At 35.2% G+C, this 20,873-nt stretch overlaps 1 protein-coding gene across 4 annotated transcripts in view; it reads right to left on the bottom strand.

The window, feature by feature from the left end:
* LOC129002462 (sodium/calcium exchanger 2-like) overlaps positions 1-20,873 on the bottom strand; it is a 41,903-nt gene that overhangs the window by 4,979 nt on the left and 16,051 nt on the right. For 2 of the 4 annotated variants that reach the window (XM_054430288.1, XM_054430289.1), the window contains exons 2-15: positions 18,379-18,472; positions 16,388-16,544; positions 14,155-14,202; positions 12,660-12,956; positions 9,667-9,898; positions 9,117-9,252; positions 8,405-8,513; positions 7,746-7,924; positions 6,352-6,445; positions 5,795-5,936; positions 3,055-3,248; positions 2,487-2,631; positions 1,602-1,780; positions 639-789 (exon numbers count right to left, since the gene is read on the bottom strand). In XM_054430288.1, the coding sequence (XP_054286263.1) occupies positions 639-789; positions 1,602-1,780; positions 2,487-2,631; positions 3,055-3,248; positions 5,795-5,936; positions 6,352-6,445; positions 7,746-7,924; positions 8,405-8,513; positions 9,117-9,252; positions 9,667-9,898; positions 12,660-12,956; positions 14,155-14,202; positions 16,388-16,544; positions 18,379-18,467 (2,152 nt within the window). In that variant the 5' untranslated portion in view covers positions 18,468-18,472. The remainder of the gene's footprint in view (positions 1-638; positions 790-1,601; positions 1,781-2,486; positions 2,632-3,054; positions 3,249-5,794; positions 5,937-6,351; positions 6,446-7,745; positions 7,925-8,404; positions 8,514-9,116; positions 9,253-9,666; positions 9,899-12,659; positions 12,957-14,154; positions 14,203-16,387; positions 16,545-18,378; positions 18,473-20,873) is intronic. The other 2 variants (XM_054430290.1, XM_054430292.1) reach the window with 1 other exon arrangement.

Genomic DNA, 20,873 nt, shown 5'->3' with positions numbered 1-20,873 from the left:
AATGTGAGATGTACTAACATAGTTAATACTATAATCCCATTCCAAATTAAATTGATACTCGAGCTTGCCCTAAAAGGAATAAAATAATAAGTTAATAAACTGCACATTGGCCAACTGAAGATGTAAACTAAGGGGTTTGGTATTTTATAAATCAGAACAGAACCATTCACACTAAGTGTTACACAAAGCAAAATTAACATTTATTAAAGCATCCCTTAATCCTGGACATACAGTATATAGTTTCAAGCATTTATAGTTGCATGAAAATAATCCATTATCCACCAAAGGCTGTAGCCCGTAATCAAACTGAAAATCCACTGGAATGTTGTGAATAACTCTATAATCTAAAAGTCATCATGGTAAACAGAAGTGGCATAAATGCATATTTTTATTTTAAAACTTTTATCAACAGTACCTTAATAGCCAACATGCCCTTGTGAATGAAAATCTAAAATGCCCATAACCTATGAACATTGGTGTTAACAGTTTTTGTAATTTTTAAATCTATACTTTCAATTTCTATGTGTTAGAAAATCACTGAGATATTAAAATAACGTTAACGATACCATTATCAACCGGATATAAAGATTAGAATGTTAAACATTTTTCAACCTTGTTAGTTATATCTACGAATGTACCTGTAATCGTATCGTCCAATCCTACGAGACACCCGAAGATTGCGGCAATGTCTCCAATAAACGCTGTCATGACACCAATACCAATCAGAGAGCAGATGAAACATAACCACCCTTTGAAAATTTGAGGCGGGGGAAGCAGTGAGAACAGTACCTATAGTGCAAAAAAGTTGAAATAAGTGAAATAATTTTATAGTGAATCTACAAATCAAAACATGAAACATCAAGTAGAGCCCCTTTAATGCTTAAAACCAAGATTATGAGCTATAGTAAACATTACTTAAATTTAAGAAGTGCTGCAAGTTTTGTAATAAAATGACTGTAATAAAGAAATATCCAACGTCTATTTCGATTAAGAAAATAATTAGTATTTGTAGTGTAGCAAAAAGTAACATTCAAAACACGAGTGAAAGTGGGTCTATACATATTCTCGACCATTTAATTTGCTCTATAAATCTCACTCTTTAAACACATGGTCTCAAATAATTGTAATGACTCACTTTCTACTCTTGTTATGAATTTTCTGAATAGCCTCTTGTACTTTTGATCACTTAAGTCAATGATTAAACTCAGTATTGTTTTTTTAACCCTTTGAGTGCCAACGTCCGTTTTTAAAACGAGCCAAAAGTGCCGACGTCCGGCCGACCGGACGTTTTTAGAACGAGCCAAAAGTGCCAACGTCCGGCTGACCGGACGTTTCGTAATGATCGAACAGTTGTCATAACAACCGAATGGAAACTCGGATTCTTTTAACCCATATATTAACATTGAATCGAAAGTTACTAGATGCGATACATCGATTTTCGTTGGTCGAAATATCGAAAAATTGATTTTTACGAAATTTTAACCTAAAAATCGCCAGATCGCGCTCGGCATTTTTAGCGCGACTTTCGGGAAAAATCATCGGCATTTTTTGAGCGTTACTTTTATTTCTCGCCTGGCACTCTAAGGGATAATTTAACCCACCTTCCAAAAGAAAGAGAAGAAGTGTAGTGTATAGTCTCCGCAGGTAGCGTTCTCAATGTCCCCTCCATTGACTGTCATGGCAGTTCGTATCTGCTCTGCCCACGTCTTGGTGTGAATTCTAAGTGCGTCCACATTTGTATTGGTCAGTACCATCAACCGGTCCATCATGGTGTTGAAGTCTGTAAAAATATCAAATCTCTAATTGGTTTCTTTTGGTTTCCTTTACTCCCTCTTAAGGTTAGTATTTGAAAAAAAAATTGCGTTTTCAAACCTTTTGAGTCTAAAGTTTTGGTGTAAACACCCTGTAACAAGTTAATGAGGTTTTTAAATTGACGCATGTCATAGAGTGTGTATACAGATGTGCTCAGAGTTGAGCTACGGGTGGTCTTATTTTCATGAAATTTGGTAGAAATGTTGTACACTCTGGTATCTTCAGACATTATTTACTATTTTGTTTAATGTTTAGTATTTAAAAGGGATGAAAACCATAAAAAGGCAAAACAATTTTATGAAAACAACTGTATACTTATATTTCTTTTCAAACCCCAAAAAATTACACCACCTACATCTGCAAAAAGGATGCAAAAGTTATCCCAAAAAATCTAATAGACAGTGTAACCATTTTAATGTATCAGTATTGTTGAAGTTTATAGGTTAGGGGATGTTATTCTAAAATTGAGAGGAACAATTAAGAAAAATCCCACATAGCAATAATTTAAGTTTTTTTTCAATTTTAAAGTTTTTAGGCAAAAGTAATAACATAATAAAAAAGCTTGGCTAAAACAACATGATTTTTGGGACCGCTTTGAATTACAAGAGCATAAAACTATATACAAGAAATGTGTTAAGGGCTGGAGATTTTTTACTAGTTTTTAACCCACTCACCATCATCATTAGCAATGGTGACAGCCATTCTGTTGATGTTTCCAATGCGAGCTCCGTTAGATGCATCAAACAATTCTACCTCAAAATGTTCATCTTTCTCTGGGTCAAAGTCATTGATGATGGGAATCTCAATCTCCATTCGGGTCTAAAAATGTGCAACCATTGTATAAAATTAGTATTATGAAGTTCATGAGCAGTATTGCACATAAAAAACAAATACTTATGTACTTTATTGTTTAGAATGAAAATCAATGTTTCAAGCATGTTTGTAAAAATACAGATCGAAACTATTAAAAATAAAGATGTTATTTAAAGCTTTGTGATTAATGCAACTTTTAAAAGATAATGCATGCCAGTATTTTATGTACTTCAATTCAAAAAAGGAGAATAGTATACAATACAGCCACAATCATAGTGGGATCCCTTCCAGACTTTCTAGACTTACATTTAATGATTAATACAGGTAATCACGAGGGTATAACCTTAGACTCCAATTTTCAATTGTATAACTGAATATAAAAAAGGACAAAAATACTTATACAAGCAGTAGTAATAATAGTAACATTACCTCCATGTCCTTAAAGTTAAGTGTGCCATTTCCCCCAACATAGTCCCTTCCAGACAGGGCAGATTTGTCAATGGTTCGCCATTTGATGGCTACATCACCGTCTGAGCCTTTGTAGCGAATCACAGGAATACGGACCAAGCCAGCTGACTCCTTCACCAACATACCTCGTTTCTCAAAAGCAATGATGCCAGGGTCTAAACAATAAATTTATCATGTTAAGAAGCTTTGGCAGAACTAAGCTGCTGTTTGATGAAAACGTCCTAGAACACTATAGAGAGTGGAGTAGTAAGTACAGCAGGTCTACCACTTAAGCTACATTTCCATTCCTACAAATTTATGCCGGGCACAACAAATCTCCAAATTTGTAGGAATGGAAACAGCCTGGCACAAGTGCACGGCACAGATTTGTGCCCGCCGACTGCACGACAAAATATGTGCCCAGTTGGAATGGAAACGGCTGGGCACATAAAATGCGCCTTTCAATGGTATTTTAGCAACAAAAAAAACTTCTTATCCACCGTCTAGGTCGTTTTCGTCTCTTTCTTCTAACTTCATTGTATGCATCAGCCATATATTAAAAAGCAGAGGCTGTTATGTCATTCATGGCGATTTACAGAACACAATATAATCAAAATCAGTCACCGAACCTCACTACATCACAATAAGAGAGCAACTACCTTGTCGAGGGGCGGACTGGGTACTCTATTAGGGCGTAAACCTTGACCAGCCCGAAGGCACCAACCGGGGGGTCTGGGGGGTATGGAATACCCCCCTGTACAGAGGGGGGTCCGGGGAAAATTTTTTAAAAATTATACCTGTAAACTCGCATTTTTAGGCAATCTAGAGGCATTAACAGTGGAAAATCAGAAATCTGATAACTGACACTATTGGTCAATGTTTTGGTTTACAAAATTTAGACTATTTACCCACACGACTTGGTGCTATTCTGACAGTAAATATCCTAACAAAAATAAAAATACAAATGATTTTCTTAGGTTCTTTTGTATTATATTTGTGTATTTTCTTTATTTTCCCTTGCATGACTTGGCTGCATGCATGCAATATAAATCATTTGCTTCCTGTTTACAACCTGAACTTGCAACTGTTGTATTTTTTGGCACTGTAAATAACAGAAGTTATATATTTTAGATTTCTATGAAATTATTTTAACACAAACAATATGCTTTCACTGTGAACAAAACCAATTTATTGACTTAAACTTTTTTAGCATTACATTAAGTCAAAACTGTAACCCTAAAGTAGGCCTACCTAACCTATTTCTACAAACGAAATAGCCTAGAGAGAACTACGAAGGTATTTTGAGCTGGCTATCTGTAAGTAAAATAGGAAAGTTGACCAAATTAGTGCCATAGTGCATATTGAAATAATTAATTAATAGGCGGTAGCCACATACGGTATTAAAATAATGTTTACTGTTTAACCTTTACTGTGTAATGGTTAAGTTAACAAATACACTGTCACTAAATCTAATTTAAATTTTGTAAAAGTAGTGATTCTACAATACTGCTTTCGTTCATGTTTCCTGTGTAGGTAAATAATATAAAAATAAATTGAAGCTTTCGACACAGAGACACAAATAAGACACTCACTAAAGAGAGACACATTTTAATTGGCAGCTCACACTCTTTATTTATTTATTACATGCACGGCAAACGCCATTTTACAAGAGAGTTGAGTTGAGATTGATAAAAATTAAATGTGACTCAGAGTGAAATAGTTATAGTGTGAGCAATAATTAAATATTATAACAAATATGAATAATATTAAATTATCTTCACTAGTTGTTTACCACAGACGACATCGTGACACCGACCGATGTCGGATGCAGTCGCAGTGCAGTTTTTTTCGGGTTCGGCGTAAAATGACGCGGGAAGAGGACAGCTGTTTTTAAGTACCTCAGACCACAGAGTAAAGTGCCTTCCACTCGGAGTAGGCCTACACGTACGAGAGAGAAGAGCTGCTTTGCTCTCGCTTGTCGACAGTGTCTATTCAGGTCTCACACCCGACTTTATGTTTTGCTATTCACTGCTGAAACTTTTACTCTAGGTTTTTCCTCTTGCTTTCTAAAAACACATCTCGTCTCATTTTTTAAAATTTTGTATGAGTTTTTCCTTTAACGAGGGCGCAAATATTGGAATGTTGAGAAGGCGTATCGGCCCGTGCCGGTGGGCCGGCGGGCCAGTCCGCCCCTGACCTTGTCTGTCAGTTGTAGTCACGGGATTTGTGCCCCATGTGCCTGGAATGGAAACGGCATGACAAACTACGTTCGACATGTGCCGCGACATGGCTTTGACATGGCTTTGACATGTGCCGCGACTTGTGCCTGCACCTTAGAAACGTACTACGTGCTACTTGAAACGTAGCTTTAGACAAGAAAATGAGTTTTTTTCATTCACTGTTTCCAAAATAGCTAGTAGGTTTACAAATAGTTAAGGTGAACATTTTATCAAGTACAATAAAGTCTAGGTTGTCTGTCATCTTTTTTCTAACAGCGATATGCAAAGGATCGAAAGAATGTGACAAAGTATATTACCAAACAATTGTCATCCTGTAGAGGAGATTATGAATTTACCTGGCGTCCTGTCTACGATCTAATTCTTCTGAAAAAATTAAGAGTATCAGAAAAAGGTCAAAATTAAGACATTTATTACTACAATTATTATAGTATTAAATCATCTTTTGCAATCATAGCCAATACTCAATATGCAGATAAACTCACTGTCGTCATCCAAGATGGTGATCTCCATGATGGAGAGATGTCCCAGGGCTACGTTGCGGTTATCTCCGTAGACCAAACTGAGACGGAGGAAGAACTCCTCATTGGGCTCCCACTTGTTGTCATTCACAATCTCTACAATTACCTGTGATCAAATGTAAAGGACTATTATTCACATACAAAATTGCTTATAAATACTAGTTTCCTGAGGAAAATTTATTCTTGGTGTATTGAATCCCCATAGTTTAATTTTATTAGACAATTTTATGCTTTTAATGTTAAAATTGGTTAATTAATTTGGCTGTCCCTAATTTAGTTTCACTGAAACCTTTTCTTAACTCATCGGAACTCTGATTAACCTCTTTGATCTTTTTAGGCTCTAACCATGACACGTTCCATATTCAATTTGTATGGAAGCTTTTACTGCATTATTTAATGCTAAATCAAATAAAAATAAAGTCAAATCAAATCAAAATGCCTTTATTTAGCAAGCATTCCTCAGTTACATACTGTAACTTATTCGGAAGGGGTTTATTATTTTATTTTATTTTTTAAATTACCTGCTTTTCTCGTTGGTGGGGTTCAAATGTAATGATCTCGTTGATGGGAACGTAATCTTCTCCTTTACGAGCCGTGCCATCAATTGTTTTTACTCTGTAGACAATAAAAAAAAATCAGCAGATGATTAAAAATTCTTCTATGTATCAATTTGTTTATTATTTATAAAATTTAAACAAATCTACCAATCATAAATAATTATTTCCTATGTTTATACGAGAAAACATGGACATTTCTGAATTTTAATGTAGATGAAGTGGTTTACTTTTTGTACAATAGGAAAATGCATTATGCACCATTTAGACCCTCTAAGGAGTTATTTATTCTGTTGTCTAGGCCTCTACCCACTTAATCGAATCGCTTCAATACCATGGAATCGCTGTTTGCAATACTTCAAGATTTGCCTTCATACTCCAGGGATGGCATTGGTTCTGACCATGATCTTCCAATGGGTTTAACTGCATCGGTGCATCACAGCTGTTCGGTTCTCTTCTCTTTCAGCATTACTGGAGAATTCACAATCAGTGTTCCACAATTCGGGACTGGACAACATCAGATGAGCGAGTGTGTCCAGCAAAATCGGGCCAACAACCATTTGAGAGCTTCTCCTCTGGACTGCTGCCACTGAACTGTTTTTTTCTATCCTTTATTTTCACATTACGTTACATAAAGTTCGGCAAAGCTGTAATAACAGGTGACATTTTCAAGTACAGTCCTGAAAAGAAAGTTTATTTCGGAGGGAATCTGCCCATGTTTCACATCCAAAAAGAAGAACGTAGTGGACAACGAACATCAGCACCTACAGAAACTGCTCATATCAGCCTGCTCAAATTGGGGCTACAATCTTTTCTGCTTTTCTGTTGCAAAAATAATCTGGTATCGGAACGAAAGCTGAAAATCCAATCTCGTACCCAAGTACTTTACAGCAAGTTTCATGACTATCACTTCCCGGCCAACCCAGAGGTGTACAATTGGATTGATCTTCCATCTGTTGAGAAGCACGATTTTGTTCTTTTCCGTCGCCAAGGACAGGCCTTGGTCATCTATCCACCTCATCACATGACCCAAGGCCAAAAGTCAATAGCCTCTGCAGCTCATCAACTTAGTTTGCGATTATATACAGCGATATCGTCCGCATAACCAACGAGGAAATTCTCCTGAGGCATTTAAATCCAAAGGATACCGTCATAAGCGTTTCGGAGGTTAGGTCCAAGAATTGAGCCTCAATATAGCCTTACGATGTAGTGAGTGAAGGGGGTAATACAGCCTTTCGAACCCCCTGTATTTCCTGTATCCTATTTGTTTTCCTGCCAGTCAACACACATTTCTCCCAATGCAACTGGGATGATGAAGAATATTAAGATAAAAACTAGGTACTAAAATGAATGGTCCTCACCTAACCCTGACTTGTGGCTCTAGGTTGCCATGACGCCAGATTGTGACAGCGAACTTTCCAATCTTCTCCTTCACCGCAACGGTGGCGGCGTGAAACTCTACGATGGCATTCTTGTCAGTGTCCGGAGGTGGGGGAGCTTCAGCAGTCGTCTCCTTGTGCTCGTTCAGAGCTGTGTAAACCTTTGAGAAAAAAAAAACAGTCAAGACTTACATGTAACAAAAGCTTGTTGATCCAAATTGAGCATAATGCACCGATATCAGTATGGTCCTTATATTCAGGGATAGTAATAATCCCAGTCAATAATACAATTCGAAGTTAGTTGTTCCCAGAGCTGATAGACTCCAATAAAAATAACCAGAAAAGGTTTTAGGGCTATATAAAAAATGTTGTTTGAAAAATTACATTCTAGAGCATGTCTTGAACTATTGCGGTCAGCTGCTTCATCTGTTCAAATTAAGTTAGTAGGCTTGTTTTTTGTTTCTGTATGATTTGACAATTGATGATCTATGTTAATTTTTTTTTTTTAAAAAGAACAACTCTTTGTAATTTTGGATGATCCTTAAAAAAAACTTAACTCAATGTATGCATGATTTTTACTTTTAATAAAACAATAGTCAAGTATTTAATTTTCATAACAATCACAATTTTTTAGTACTGACATCTTTAAGTCGAGAGTTGAGATGAGGTTCAATACGACGAGAACCAGACATCTGTCGCACGGCTCCGATCCGATACCAAACTGCAGAGTGGGGCTGCGAGTTGACCAACCTTAAACATTACAGAGCTTCTTTACTTCCAAATACCTTGTCAAATGGGTTACATGGTCTCTAATATTAGGCCTATGTTAGATACAGCCCAAACGACATAGGTGAATAACTTGGAAGATGACCTCCACAAGCTGAAAAGATGATTATAGAAAGCAAAGATCAGAGAGGGGGGAAGGCAGCTATATCTGAAAAGTGCTGTAGCACCAGACAGTAAGTATAACATTTGACTATATAGAGCTAGACGTTCCATTCCAATGTTAAGAGTCATTCCAAGTTTTTAAAATAAAATTACAACAATTGAATTGAGCTACGACAGAGTTGGCTGAAGTTGGCAACTTTTTAACCTTATGGCTTGGTGAAAGGTAAACATTTCCAAACTTTACATCATACACTAAGATTGCACATCTTTACATCATAATCTGCCGTTGTATATAAAACTAAGGGGGAAACTAAAATTTTGTAAGTTGCACACCCTGTGAGTGGCCCATACAACTTTTTATTTGAACGCAAAATTGGATACAGCTCGTCCATATAGATTAGCATGTGTACTCTGGTACCCAACCCAGTGTCAGTAAAGAACATACAGTAAAACAGGGAGACTCACTTAGCAGCAGCTAGGACTGCTGCATCCTCATCACTCACTCCAGGAAACTTCTTCACTTCCCTCACAAACTCCACCAGGTTGGCCTTGTCCAATTTCCCCTCCTTAAAGAAGTTTCGTTCCAGGATCATCTTCTGGCCTAGAAACAATGGTACAAATATTAATATTGGCAATGGTATGTTGAGATTTCTAGACCTACATTTCTGGAAAAAAATAGTTTGAGTCCTATAAAGTTAAAACATTAAGAAACCAACAGTAGCTTTAACACATTGAATGGTTATAGATAGCCTACTGAAGATTTCAATAAGGAGAAAGAAATTGCAGGGGCTTTGCGTTAGTGTTGCTACCTCGTATCAATCCTGAGAACTACAACCATGTTATTTCTTTTGCACCTCTTACTTTAGTGTGTCAAAATCATGAAACATTGTAAAGTTTTATCATAATTATACTTTTTATAATTAAAATGTACAACCAGAAATTTAAATACAAATCATTTAAAAAAAAGAAACTACACCTATGGTAAAATAACAACCATACCAGAAAAACAACTCACTCTGTTCTCCTTGGAGTGGGCCGAGTTCCAGTTGCTGTTTGTTGCGGGGCCGGAACGCCTTGAGTCCGCACCAGCCGCGGTCAGCTGCGTACGCAAACATAACCAGGATAGGGAACATGGCGAACGTGACGCATGCCTCCCACAACTCCACGACATCTGGGGAGATAAAGCGGAGGATCACCAGCAGCCAGATGTAGGCGAAGAAACTGAACAGCCCAGTAACAATGAACACCTGCGGGACAGGGTGAGAATGTGTTTCTTTGTATATTGCACTTTAAAACAGTTGAATATGGATAAGTGTTCAGTTGACTGGGATGGTGGAGTCGTCCTGTAATCCAGCTACTAGGAGGTCATAAATTGTGGATATTTATAGGCATGCACTGTGGATGCGATACTCCCTGGTGTGAGTACTACAACTGCCTGCAGTACTATCCTGATAATTAGACCAATTAAATCGCTAATACAACCCCCTCACGGTCCTATAAATGTCGAATTACGAGAGCCAACTGTATGCTCATGGCATAAAATCTTAGCTGAATCTTGATAATCTTTTATGTATGACAAGCTTGATATGGAAACAAAACAATAATTTATTTTGAAAATTGATAGTTGTTTTTCTATATTCTGACACCATAAGTCAAGGGTATGGAAACCTGCTTACAAAAAAATAATACTATAAAATCAAATCTGATCAAACTTAATCATGGGTAAAATTAATAAATTTAGGCATTATTTTGTAATAAGACCATTTTTTTATTACTAAAGAAAATAATTTTCTAAACAGAAGAGCGTGGGACTATACCATATGTGTCAGACCATCTAGCGTTGAATTGTCGATTTCCAAGCGATCTATCGATTTATTGAACTATGCAGACTACACAGTGTATATTCATGTAGCAGATAACTAACTGATCATAATCTTTCATTTGAATACAAAAAGAATTCAAGGACAACTTGGTAGAGAACGACACCACTATATCTGTTGCAAACTTTTGTATCAAGAAGAGTACATTTGACATCACTTACAGGTAAAATGTTTTACTACAGTAAACCTTTGATAGTTCGACACTCGATAGTTTGACACTCGATAGTTTGACACTCGATAGCTCGGCACTCCTTGTAGTTCGACAAGGGCTAAGCTATTTTTTGTCAAGTGATATTTAATGGTTACTATTGTGATGTAAGCTGACTTGAACCTTAATTTTTTTTATTTATTGTTGACTTGAGACTTAACTAATGAACAGTGAAATTGTTAAGCTTTTTGGTATTTGATCAATTTGGGTGATTTCTATCTTAAGACTATTTCGATAGTTCGACATCCCTTGAGTCCACAAAGTGTTGAACTATCGAGGTTGTACTGTATTTAATTTTTTTAGTACTAATAGACTTATACATATCAATAGATTGTGGGTGAATTGTGGGGGGATTGGGGGGGGGGGTTGTGTGCTCAAATATGAAAGTCGCTGGTTTGATTTCAAGCGAGATCGTTGCCAGATCCAGGTGCCATTTCATTGGGCTATCAATCAATGATGCTATCTAACATATTGTTGTTATTTGTTTGGACTGTTCCTGTACAAATCATGTTAAAAATTGCCAAATTGCCACTGGCGTAGATAAATACCAAAATAAACACTGGTACCTGTAAAATTAATCCAGCTCAACCAAAATTATTTTGCTGCTGTGCACAGGTATTTTTAATCTAATTAGTGAGTCAAAACATATTCCTGTTTTTAAAATTTGGCCTTCAACTAAAATTATCTATTATCAAATCAAATATACAAAATGTATATGCATACTACTATACTCAAAAAATACATTATTTTACTCTATAATTGAATTAAGTAACAATTATGACGATTAGTTAAGTTAATCTCACGATTAGCGGTTTATCTTGGCTTATACAGTACAGTCAATTCTGTGAAAAAAAGCAAATAATGGTCTTTTCATACAGCATTTTTAGTAATACAGTAAATAACGTTTTGGTAGAATTAACTCTTGTTTAATAATATTAATATGATATTTTCTGTATGAATTAACTCAATGAGTGTATTACTGTAATGATAACTTGTACCTATCAATGTGTCCATTGCAGTAATAAATTTATTTTATTGATCATAAACTAACTAAATATTTTCAACACAAGTAACATCAAAGAGATAATCTAGTCAAAACTACTTACGTGACATGATTTAACACAGCATATCAACCCAGTAAATTAAATTAATCTTTCACTTTGAATAATATCACCCTAACACGGCTGGAAACTCTGTGATATGTTTTACAATGTGACCTATATAACACACTGTCCACCAAAAGGCTACATACTTAACAAGTGTTCATGTCAATATGCTTGTTTTGTTCGTTTGTTGTCTTTTTACGTCAGTACTGTCTTGGCACATACATGTACCGGAACCATCATCACCGTTGAAGGACAGTTCTGGTGCAAGTTATTTGTCTGAGCAACGACTAAATCTAATTTTTCCGGGTACCAAGTGGTGCGGTTCGGGCAATATAGCGGAAAACTACGACGACCTAGGCCCGAGTGAGTCTACTGACAAGTGCTGCCGGGAACACGACATGTGCAAAGACGTGATAGAGTCCGGCAAGTCTGCTCACGGTCTTATCAACGACGGGTATTACACCAAGCTTAATTGTGAATGTGATGAAAAGTTCTTGAAATGTTTAAGGTCCGACTCTTCTCAGACATCTCACATTATCGGAGTTATTTATTTTGACTCTTTGAACACTCAATGTTTCAAAGAGGAACACCCGATTTTGAAGTGTTCAACTTACTACAAGTGGCCTAAAAGTAGGTGTAAAGAGTACAAATTGGACAAAACTTCTCTGAAGAAGTACCAGTACTTTGATGTACCTTTATTTTAAAATTGTTAGCTGATGGATTAAAATTTGTCATATCAATTCTGTTTATTAATATCCTATTTTTGTGTATCCTCAAATCACACATATAAAAGAGTTTTTTATAAATATCTTACCTTGAATCTCTCGATGCGTCTAGTGTCACCCACGTTCAACGCCATCATGCACACCGATGTGATGATCAGAAGATTGAAGGCCGCTGAACCAACGATCGTACCAGGTCCAAGTTTACCAGACTCAAAGTTGTGACCGACGATTTCAATAACCGACAGAAGGATCTCAGGAGCTGATGTCCCCAGAGCCATGAGTGTAAGGTTGGCGACAGTGTCATTCCATACTCGGACCTCTATGACTTCCGGCTCATCCTCTCGCAGTCCCGCCACCACGCCACCAACAGAGGCGTAGCTTCCGTTCTGATCAGAAACAAAATGTAAGGCAACTACATTTTGAACTAGGTAATGATTATATTTATCATTCAATAAATAGATTTAATGCATGATTGAAATTAGCTAAATCTGGCAGCTAATAATGATTTTAAAATGACTTTCTAAAATAAATATTTTGCTGTAAAAGTTGGAAACCAATTCACAACAAAAACAAGCATAAATCATCAAATCTACCCTAAAATAAGTGAACATTTAGTCAACACTAGAACTGAAACATCACAAAACATGAAACAAAAAGGCTTCAGATTTCATAATAGAATATTAGACATCTGTTTGTACTATTATGTCAAGGTTTTAGGACTACACAAGAATCATTACCTAAATTACACATAAGCTTAATCTTTAAGCACTTTTCAATGATATAGAGGATAATTAGAGTGAAATATTTTCTTTCTAATCCATTGTTTTTTCCTTAGCATAAAGCAAAGCTAAAGGACAAAAGCTCATTTTTAAGTGGGGTTTAAATGTTATTTTACAGCAATTTATAATTAGACCTAATAGTAAATTGATTTAATTTTACAACATCATAATTATGTAGGTTTATTTGTTGTGATTAATTATATATAAATTTTGAAACAGCATTCATTTTTGTGCCCCTGAAAGTTGCTATTTTATAGAATACACAAGTCAGGCATGTCTAAAGTTAACGATTGTTCCTAAAAGTGACGCTCGGTTATCAATGAGCAAGACATATTGTGAAAAATATTGCAAAAGTGTATCATTCACATAACATTGCCATTTAATATCTAGTTTAGTCGTTCAAACTAAAACAAAAAGTCTTTAAAAAATTTGAGCTTAAATTGTAAATCAATAAACTTAGTTTTTGGTAGTAAACAAATCACATTATATGTTCAGGTTAAGTGTAAGAAAGGGCCATGTGGCCCTAACTTTGCCTGAAAAAATAAAGGATTTTTTTATTTCATTTCATTATAATATATCCATAGAAGGTGACGGATATGTAATGTAATGAAACAATGGGTTGTGAACCCTCGTGTGATCTGAGAAAAAAAAATACTAGAGTTAAACATTCCCTTGAATTCTCTTCATCAGAAGAGGTTCTCAAGGAATAATTTAACTGAAACAGAAAAAAAACAAATACTAAATAAATTGGAAATTGGGTGCTTATGTATGGAAACGAGGATTGAAAGTAATAGAAGATTCTTACCCCTGGCTTCCCATTCTCTGAACTTGGCGCAGTGGCCACAACTTGTCTCTGATACAGACAGAAATCTAAGATCAGTGAACGGACTGAAATTGTACCGAATCGAAAGTGTGAAGCACCCAGGTGAATGTGCAGTGAAAAAGCAGAAAGTGCAGTTGCTGAGATTTAAACGTGCAAACAAACATACAAACAACAACAACAAACAAGCAAGCAAACAATGTTGCGAATAAACATAAGGAAAGAAGCCTTTTATTCTGTGTTATCCAAGTTGAATGTTTTGCATGGAAGATAATAAAATTAGAGCATAACACATAAACATAGCAACACGCATTGATGGAAAACAAGCAATAATGGAAAACATAAGGACGATATATAGAATTGAAAATCGCCCAAAACACATCCCTAAAAGTAAAAATAGCATTTCATTAATATGACAAAGGTTGAATGGTATAGTGTGAATTGAGTACATTATTTTTATTTATGATATAAGAAAAGGAAACCCAAGCAAAACATGTAAATGTAACAATGCCTTGAGATCGGCGAAAACTTGTCAGAAGAAATTTATAATGCAGAAGATGATATACTCATCATTTAAACTGTATGAATGAAATATCATAATGTAGTCCATGCATATTTAACCACAATCAAATTCATACTCTAAAAGATAAATAAGCAACTAAAATTCGATATAGATAATTTCTCAACCCTTACCAGTATTTGTAAAATGACATAAACTATGAACTAACTTAATACTGTTACTAACTTAATCCAGGACTAGGAAGTTCCTGTCTTGATTGCTCATAAAAAGAAGTTGACTAAAAATGTACGCAAAATTTTTTAAAAGGAGGACTTGGGTATTACTGTACTCTACTAACAAAGACCTTTAATTTGATGTACATATCAACATTTGCTTAAATGTAAGATTTTCTTCTGACTCCTAGTGGGCCGTCCCTCTGAGGAGGCATCACTGAATAATGTTACAAAATAGTTATCATGACCAGTAGTTTTGTTCCAAGTTTTGTAGCTCTATTTTTATTATTTTTGAAATATTTAACTGTTCCAGGAATTTTTTCTAGAAAAATGCAGAAAATTCAATAATCCTTTTATGTAAAATATTATATTTTTTATAAACTGTAAGGGTGAAATTCATAAATAATTTATTAGGGAAGAACATTGTAACTCTGAGGTCATAGGATGATGGGCTGCTGACTCACAGCCTTGGGTCAAGGATAAAATGCCAAGCCTAAGTCACAAGAGGCACCAGTGTAATAGAATATTTCTGGTCTTGTGTCATGTGTAAAAATATCAGCTGACCAATATGTAAACAACATTCATGACGGATAAACACAGAGAAACCACATTCCTCTGTATATAATGATCATATACTGTAAACAAGATTTATAACGTAAATATCTTCCTAAGAACTAATTTGCTTAATTTTAGCGAATTTCCCATATAGGGAATAAGCTATTACCGTAGTACTCATGGTAAGACCTGGACGCGGGACAGATTTTTGGTTTTGTTTTGAGGTCCCTAGAGGCCAAAAACACCATCCGTTCAAATTCATATATATATATATGTGTCCGTTAGCACGATAACTCGAGCAAAAATGATCCGATTTTGATGAAATTTGGTATAAACGTGTAAACCTACGTTTATTCGAACGAGTTCGCGATCCAGCATGATCGGACCATGGGAACAAGGGTTTACGGGGGGTTTTATGGGGTAAAAATAGGTTTTTCCCATTTTTGACCCAAAAAACATAAAATTTAGCAATTTCTTTCCAAACCATTTTGTAGAGCTTAAAAAAACAAATAATTTAGTATGTTGAAGCGTTATTATGCGCCTAATGGTTACGGAGAAAATTCCAAAAAATGTTAAATTTAAAATTCCCATGTTATTCTTATGGAGAATAAGTAAACTGTTGTAGTTTGCTTGTTTATGAACATATTTTGATCAAATTTGGAAAATGTTTTTATTTCTTACTAACTATTAACATTTTACAAAAAATAAAACAGTTTTACCCTCCCTAATGCAGCAAACCTAAGTACTTGTTAAACTAATTCTATTTAAATCGGGAATAAATGTTATATTTGTAAGCAGACATTTCAGTGTAAATAAAATCAGTCAAATGGAAATTCGCTTAGTCTGCAGGTTTGCTGCGGCGGGGTATTTCATTTTTTTAAAAGCTTAACTCAAGGATTTCAACCAGATGTAGAAGGATTGCTGTTTTTACCTTCTTGTTTTTTGTTTTGGCGAGGTACACTTTCCTTGTAGTGCTGGTGATCACTTCTATGGAAGACATAAACACATCTGTTACTATGGCAACTCCCAGGAAGAAGTAGAAGAGTACCAAAAGATAGATCACAGCTCTCACTTGCACATTCCATTCTCTGGAACCAGAAATAGTATTGTAAAATGTTGAATCGACACCGACACACAGTATGCATATTTTAAACAACTGTAAACAAATGCTTGTTGAGTGTTAAATGTAGTGAGATGTTATGTTGTTATGTTTAGCTCTCATTGCCAACTAAGATCAGCTGTGTCTTTAGCTTGGATGGCTTGTATTAAAGGCCGTTGTTTGAAGCTAGACAACTTTGCATAATTTGCACAACATATTCAAGTTAAGTGATTTCTTTATTACGTAGAATTAGATTGTTTCAACCATCCTTTTTTATTTCTCAATGTTTAAACTTTCATTGTTTGTTGCTCCTTTGTAGGACTGTAATGTTTTACGTTAGTTTGAAGATCTTCAAGTGTAGGTCAAAGTTCAAGAGTTCTAGTTATTTGTAAAATGTTTTCCTTAGATAAAATGAACTACACCACTCTAAAATGGACACTATGAAGAATAAAACAGGGGTGGTATTCAAAACCATTTTAACATATTTCATCACTAGGGTGTAAAGTGACTCTTTTCAACCCGAGATCAAATGAGCGGCGTTGAAAGGTCACTTTTTGCCTGTGTGATGAACTATTTTTTGTCACATTGCACATTTATTTGAGTAAAATAAGTTAGAAAACAAAAATAATTTTCATTTAGAGACAATCCCTCGAAAACGACTTCCAACTTGTTTTAAATTTTGAAATAAGCATCTGTTAAGTAAGTCACTAAAATAATTTTGTCTATTACGATTGTGTTAGTGTACTTACAGGGTGGTTGAAAAGTAACTTGCACCATTTGAGATATTTGAAATCGTATTGTGACGACCTTCTTAGATTAGGGGCGAAAATAATGATGGTTAATTTTGAAAACTTTGCCCTTAGGGTTGTACGTTAGTTCAAAAGTTTCCTTTTGGGAAGTGTAGTCGACTTTCATATCATTTTACAGGTCTCGATGAAACTAAACAATTGACATAAAGAAAAGGGAAATCGGACCACTATTTACAACATAGTAGCTGAAAATCACTTTTAATAACCAGAGTCTTAAACATTTAAAAAAACCCACAACAACCAACCCCACAAGTGCAAAAATTTTAAAATTAACCATAATTATTGTAGCCCCACATATCTAAGGAGGTTGCAGCAAACTTATTCCAAATACCTCAAATATTTAAAAATTTAAGGGGAGATGCAAGTTACTTTTCAGCCACCCTCATGGTTAATTGAATTTGAACCGTTTTAGGGTGTCAATTTGTTATTAGTGGTCTGATTTTTGTTTTCTTTATGTGGATTGCTAAGTTTTGTCAAGACACCTGTATAATGATTGGGAAGTATAGTCGACTTTGGTATCATTAAATGATACCAAAGTCGACTATACTTCCCATTTGAAAATGTTGAGCTAACCCCTAACCCAGCTAGGTAGTGGTTAAAGGGCAACATTTTCAACTATCATTATTGTAGCCCCTAATATCTAAGAAGGATGCCGCAAACATCTCAAATGGTTAAAAAGTTAAGGGGGTGTTACTTTTCAGCCACCCTGAATACTATCAATATGTCGAACTATTGACAAGAATGTAACAATAGGCTACAATCGATGCATGCGATAGCTTTACAATCAAAGTTTAGAACTGAACTACCTTCAGCTGACTTTTACTCCCTAGGGAGAGAAATAACTTTTATTCCCTAGAGAGAAAATACCTGCTTTATAAACTTTGTTTGTACTCGCAACACATGTTTTACAAATGGCTGTGATTGCCTCTGTATGACAAAAAACTTATATATGAAACTACGGCTATAAACTTGTAAAGTGTAAAACAGGAAAACAGTTACTTTTATTCTACTTACCTTTCATCAAAGATAGGTAATATAAGACCCGGAGAACAGATGTCCGGAGGCCCCCACTTGTAGTGGGAGATGTTGTCGTGGTGGCTCATGGCATCTGGAAACACCAGAAGAAAATATAGTATTCAATATAATAATTTTGCACTAGATCTAAAAATGATATGACATTTAGAGCAGAGAACCAATAATTTCAAACTAGATTATAAGATAATTACTTTGAAAAATAATGTATAATTATGCATTTAGAACAGAACAGCCGTGTTACAATCTGCCAACTAACCCAGTGTAGTAGTACACTTCTTCTTCACTGTAAAAAAAACCGCTGTCTAAACTGTAAAGTGTTCAAAGTTGTATTCCTCTCAACTCTTTAGAATGAAGACAAATTGATTAAATCTCTTCAAGCACATAATTCAATTTTCAATTAAACAAGAGTTTAACTGCAGTGGTGCAAAACAAACAACTAGATAATAACATTATCATGTTAATTTTAGGTGTTGTTGTCCATAAACGCACTGTTTGAAGATTATGATCAATTGGCCAGATTCTAAGTAAACTTATTTTCATTTTATAATTGTCGGGGATAGTCGAGTGGCTACAGTACTCTCCTCCAGGCACAAGAAAAAATAGTGTTTGACTGTTTAATTAATTGTGCTACAGTACTACACTCCGTTCACAACATTTACAGCGTTTTAGGCCTGAGGAAATCTATCTCCTACACTTTGAAAAAAATAGCTCAACAGCTGAGGTTTGCCAAAATGTTAATCAGCTGGAAGAAATACATCAAGCAAAAAATACCCCCGCCGCAGCAAACCTGCAGACTAAGCGAATTTCCATTTGCCTGATCGGATTTACACTAAAATGTCTCCTTAAAAATGTCACATTTATTCCCTATTTAAATAACATGAGTTTAAGGGGTACTTAGGTTTGCTGCAACAGGGAGGGTAAAAAGGTGTTTTTTTGTAAAATGTTAATAGTTTAGTATGAAATGAATACATTTTCCAAATTTGATCAAAATATGTGCATAAACAAGCAAACTACAACAGTTTACTTATTCTCCATAAGAATAACATGGGAATTTTAAATTGATTTTTGGAATTTTCTCCGTAACCATTAGGTGCATAATAACGCTTCAATATACTAAATTATTTGTTTTTTTAAGCTCTACAAAATGGTTTGAAAAGAAATTGCTAAATTTTAAGTTTTTAGGTTCAAAAATGGGAAAAACCAATTTTTACCCCATAAAACCCCCCATAAACCCCTGTTCCCATAGTCTGATCATGCTGGTTTGCGAACTCGTTCGAATAAACGTAGGTTTACACGTTTGTACCAAATTTCATCAAATGACCTTGTTTGTTGATTCATCTATGACCTTGTTTACCAGGTCATAGATATTTAGAGTTTTGTACGTTTGGTGACTGACACAGGCACTATTCACTCTTTCTGTTGTAAAAACAGTTCAATTATCTTAATATTGCATTCTGTGTATGGGAACTTAAATGCATCGCTGCAACTCGGAGGTACATCAAGTACATCTACATATTCACTGTCTCCCACAACTCTCCCACACTTCAAGGTCCAGCTATTTATTCTGGAATGTTTTAAACACAGTTTCACAATATCCTCTGCTCCTCCTACCAACTCACTCCCCCGCAACCTTCATGTTGGAGTACAGGTATAAAATAGAGAAAAACAATAATTGTTCTGATCAAAAGCTAAGTTCTTGTATGCATACCCAAGTTTTATACTAGAGGTGATAGGTTTATCTCACTTTATATTCACTAAGATTTATTTTGAATCGTCAAGTCATATTTTTATGTTGAAAAGACAAGATTTAATTTAAAAAATATTTTAAAAGCAGAAGAGTGTCAAAAAATTTGTGTGTGAAATGTTATGATTGTTAAAGGGAACTGTTTTAAAAAACATAACTAATTATAACATCTTATTAAAAATTTTTTAGAATGTTAAACTGTTATCAATAATTAAATTAAAACAAAATTAATGGTTTTTAGGATAGAAGTTGTCTAAGTAAAAGAAAGTAACTAGCGGAGATTTGAAACCAAACCTCAGAGACATAGGTTTCTGTGCTGTAACCACAGCACTTACTTTACATAAACATTTTAGGTAGCTGAGTGGTTAATGTGCTCGCCTAACAATCATATGGTCGCCGACGCCAGGTCGATCCTGAGAAAAGTCAGTAGCTTTTTGATGGTTTGAAACTGGACCCAGCTGTACCTGGATCATCGGGCTTTAAATAAATGATCCTGACTGATAAAACAGCTGATCTTAGTCAGTAACAAAGCTACACAGATCATCTCATTCTCACTCCATTCTGCACTATATGTCAATCTATTCTTCACTCATATTTGGGTTAAAAATACGCACATAGCGGTGTCCCCATCTCAATTGCTAATGCTTGCTAGTAATATTGATGAAACGCACATATGATGAAAAACGGGTAATTTCAAACTGCTAATTAAAAATCTAAAATTTTGTTTGTA

Source organism: Macrosteles quadrilineatus, unplaced genomic scaffold, assembly GCF_028750875.1.
Source record: "Macrosteles quadrilineatus isolate MER2022 unplaced genomic scaffold, UCM_ALF_1.0 Scaffold_9__3_contigs__length_116548681, whole genome shotgun sequence".
Classification (NCBI taxonomy): domain Eukaryota; kingdom Metazoa; phylum Arthropoda; class Insecta; order Hemiptera; family Cicadellidae; genus Macrosteles; species Macrosteles quadrilineatus.
The sequence above is the reverse complement of the archived record's forward strand: the minus strand, read 5'-3'. Positions and strand labels throughout refer to the sequence as shown.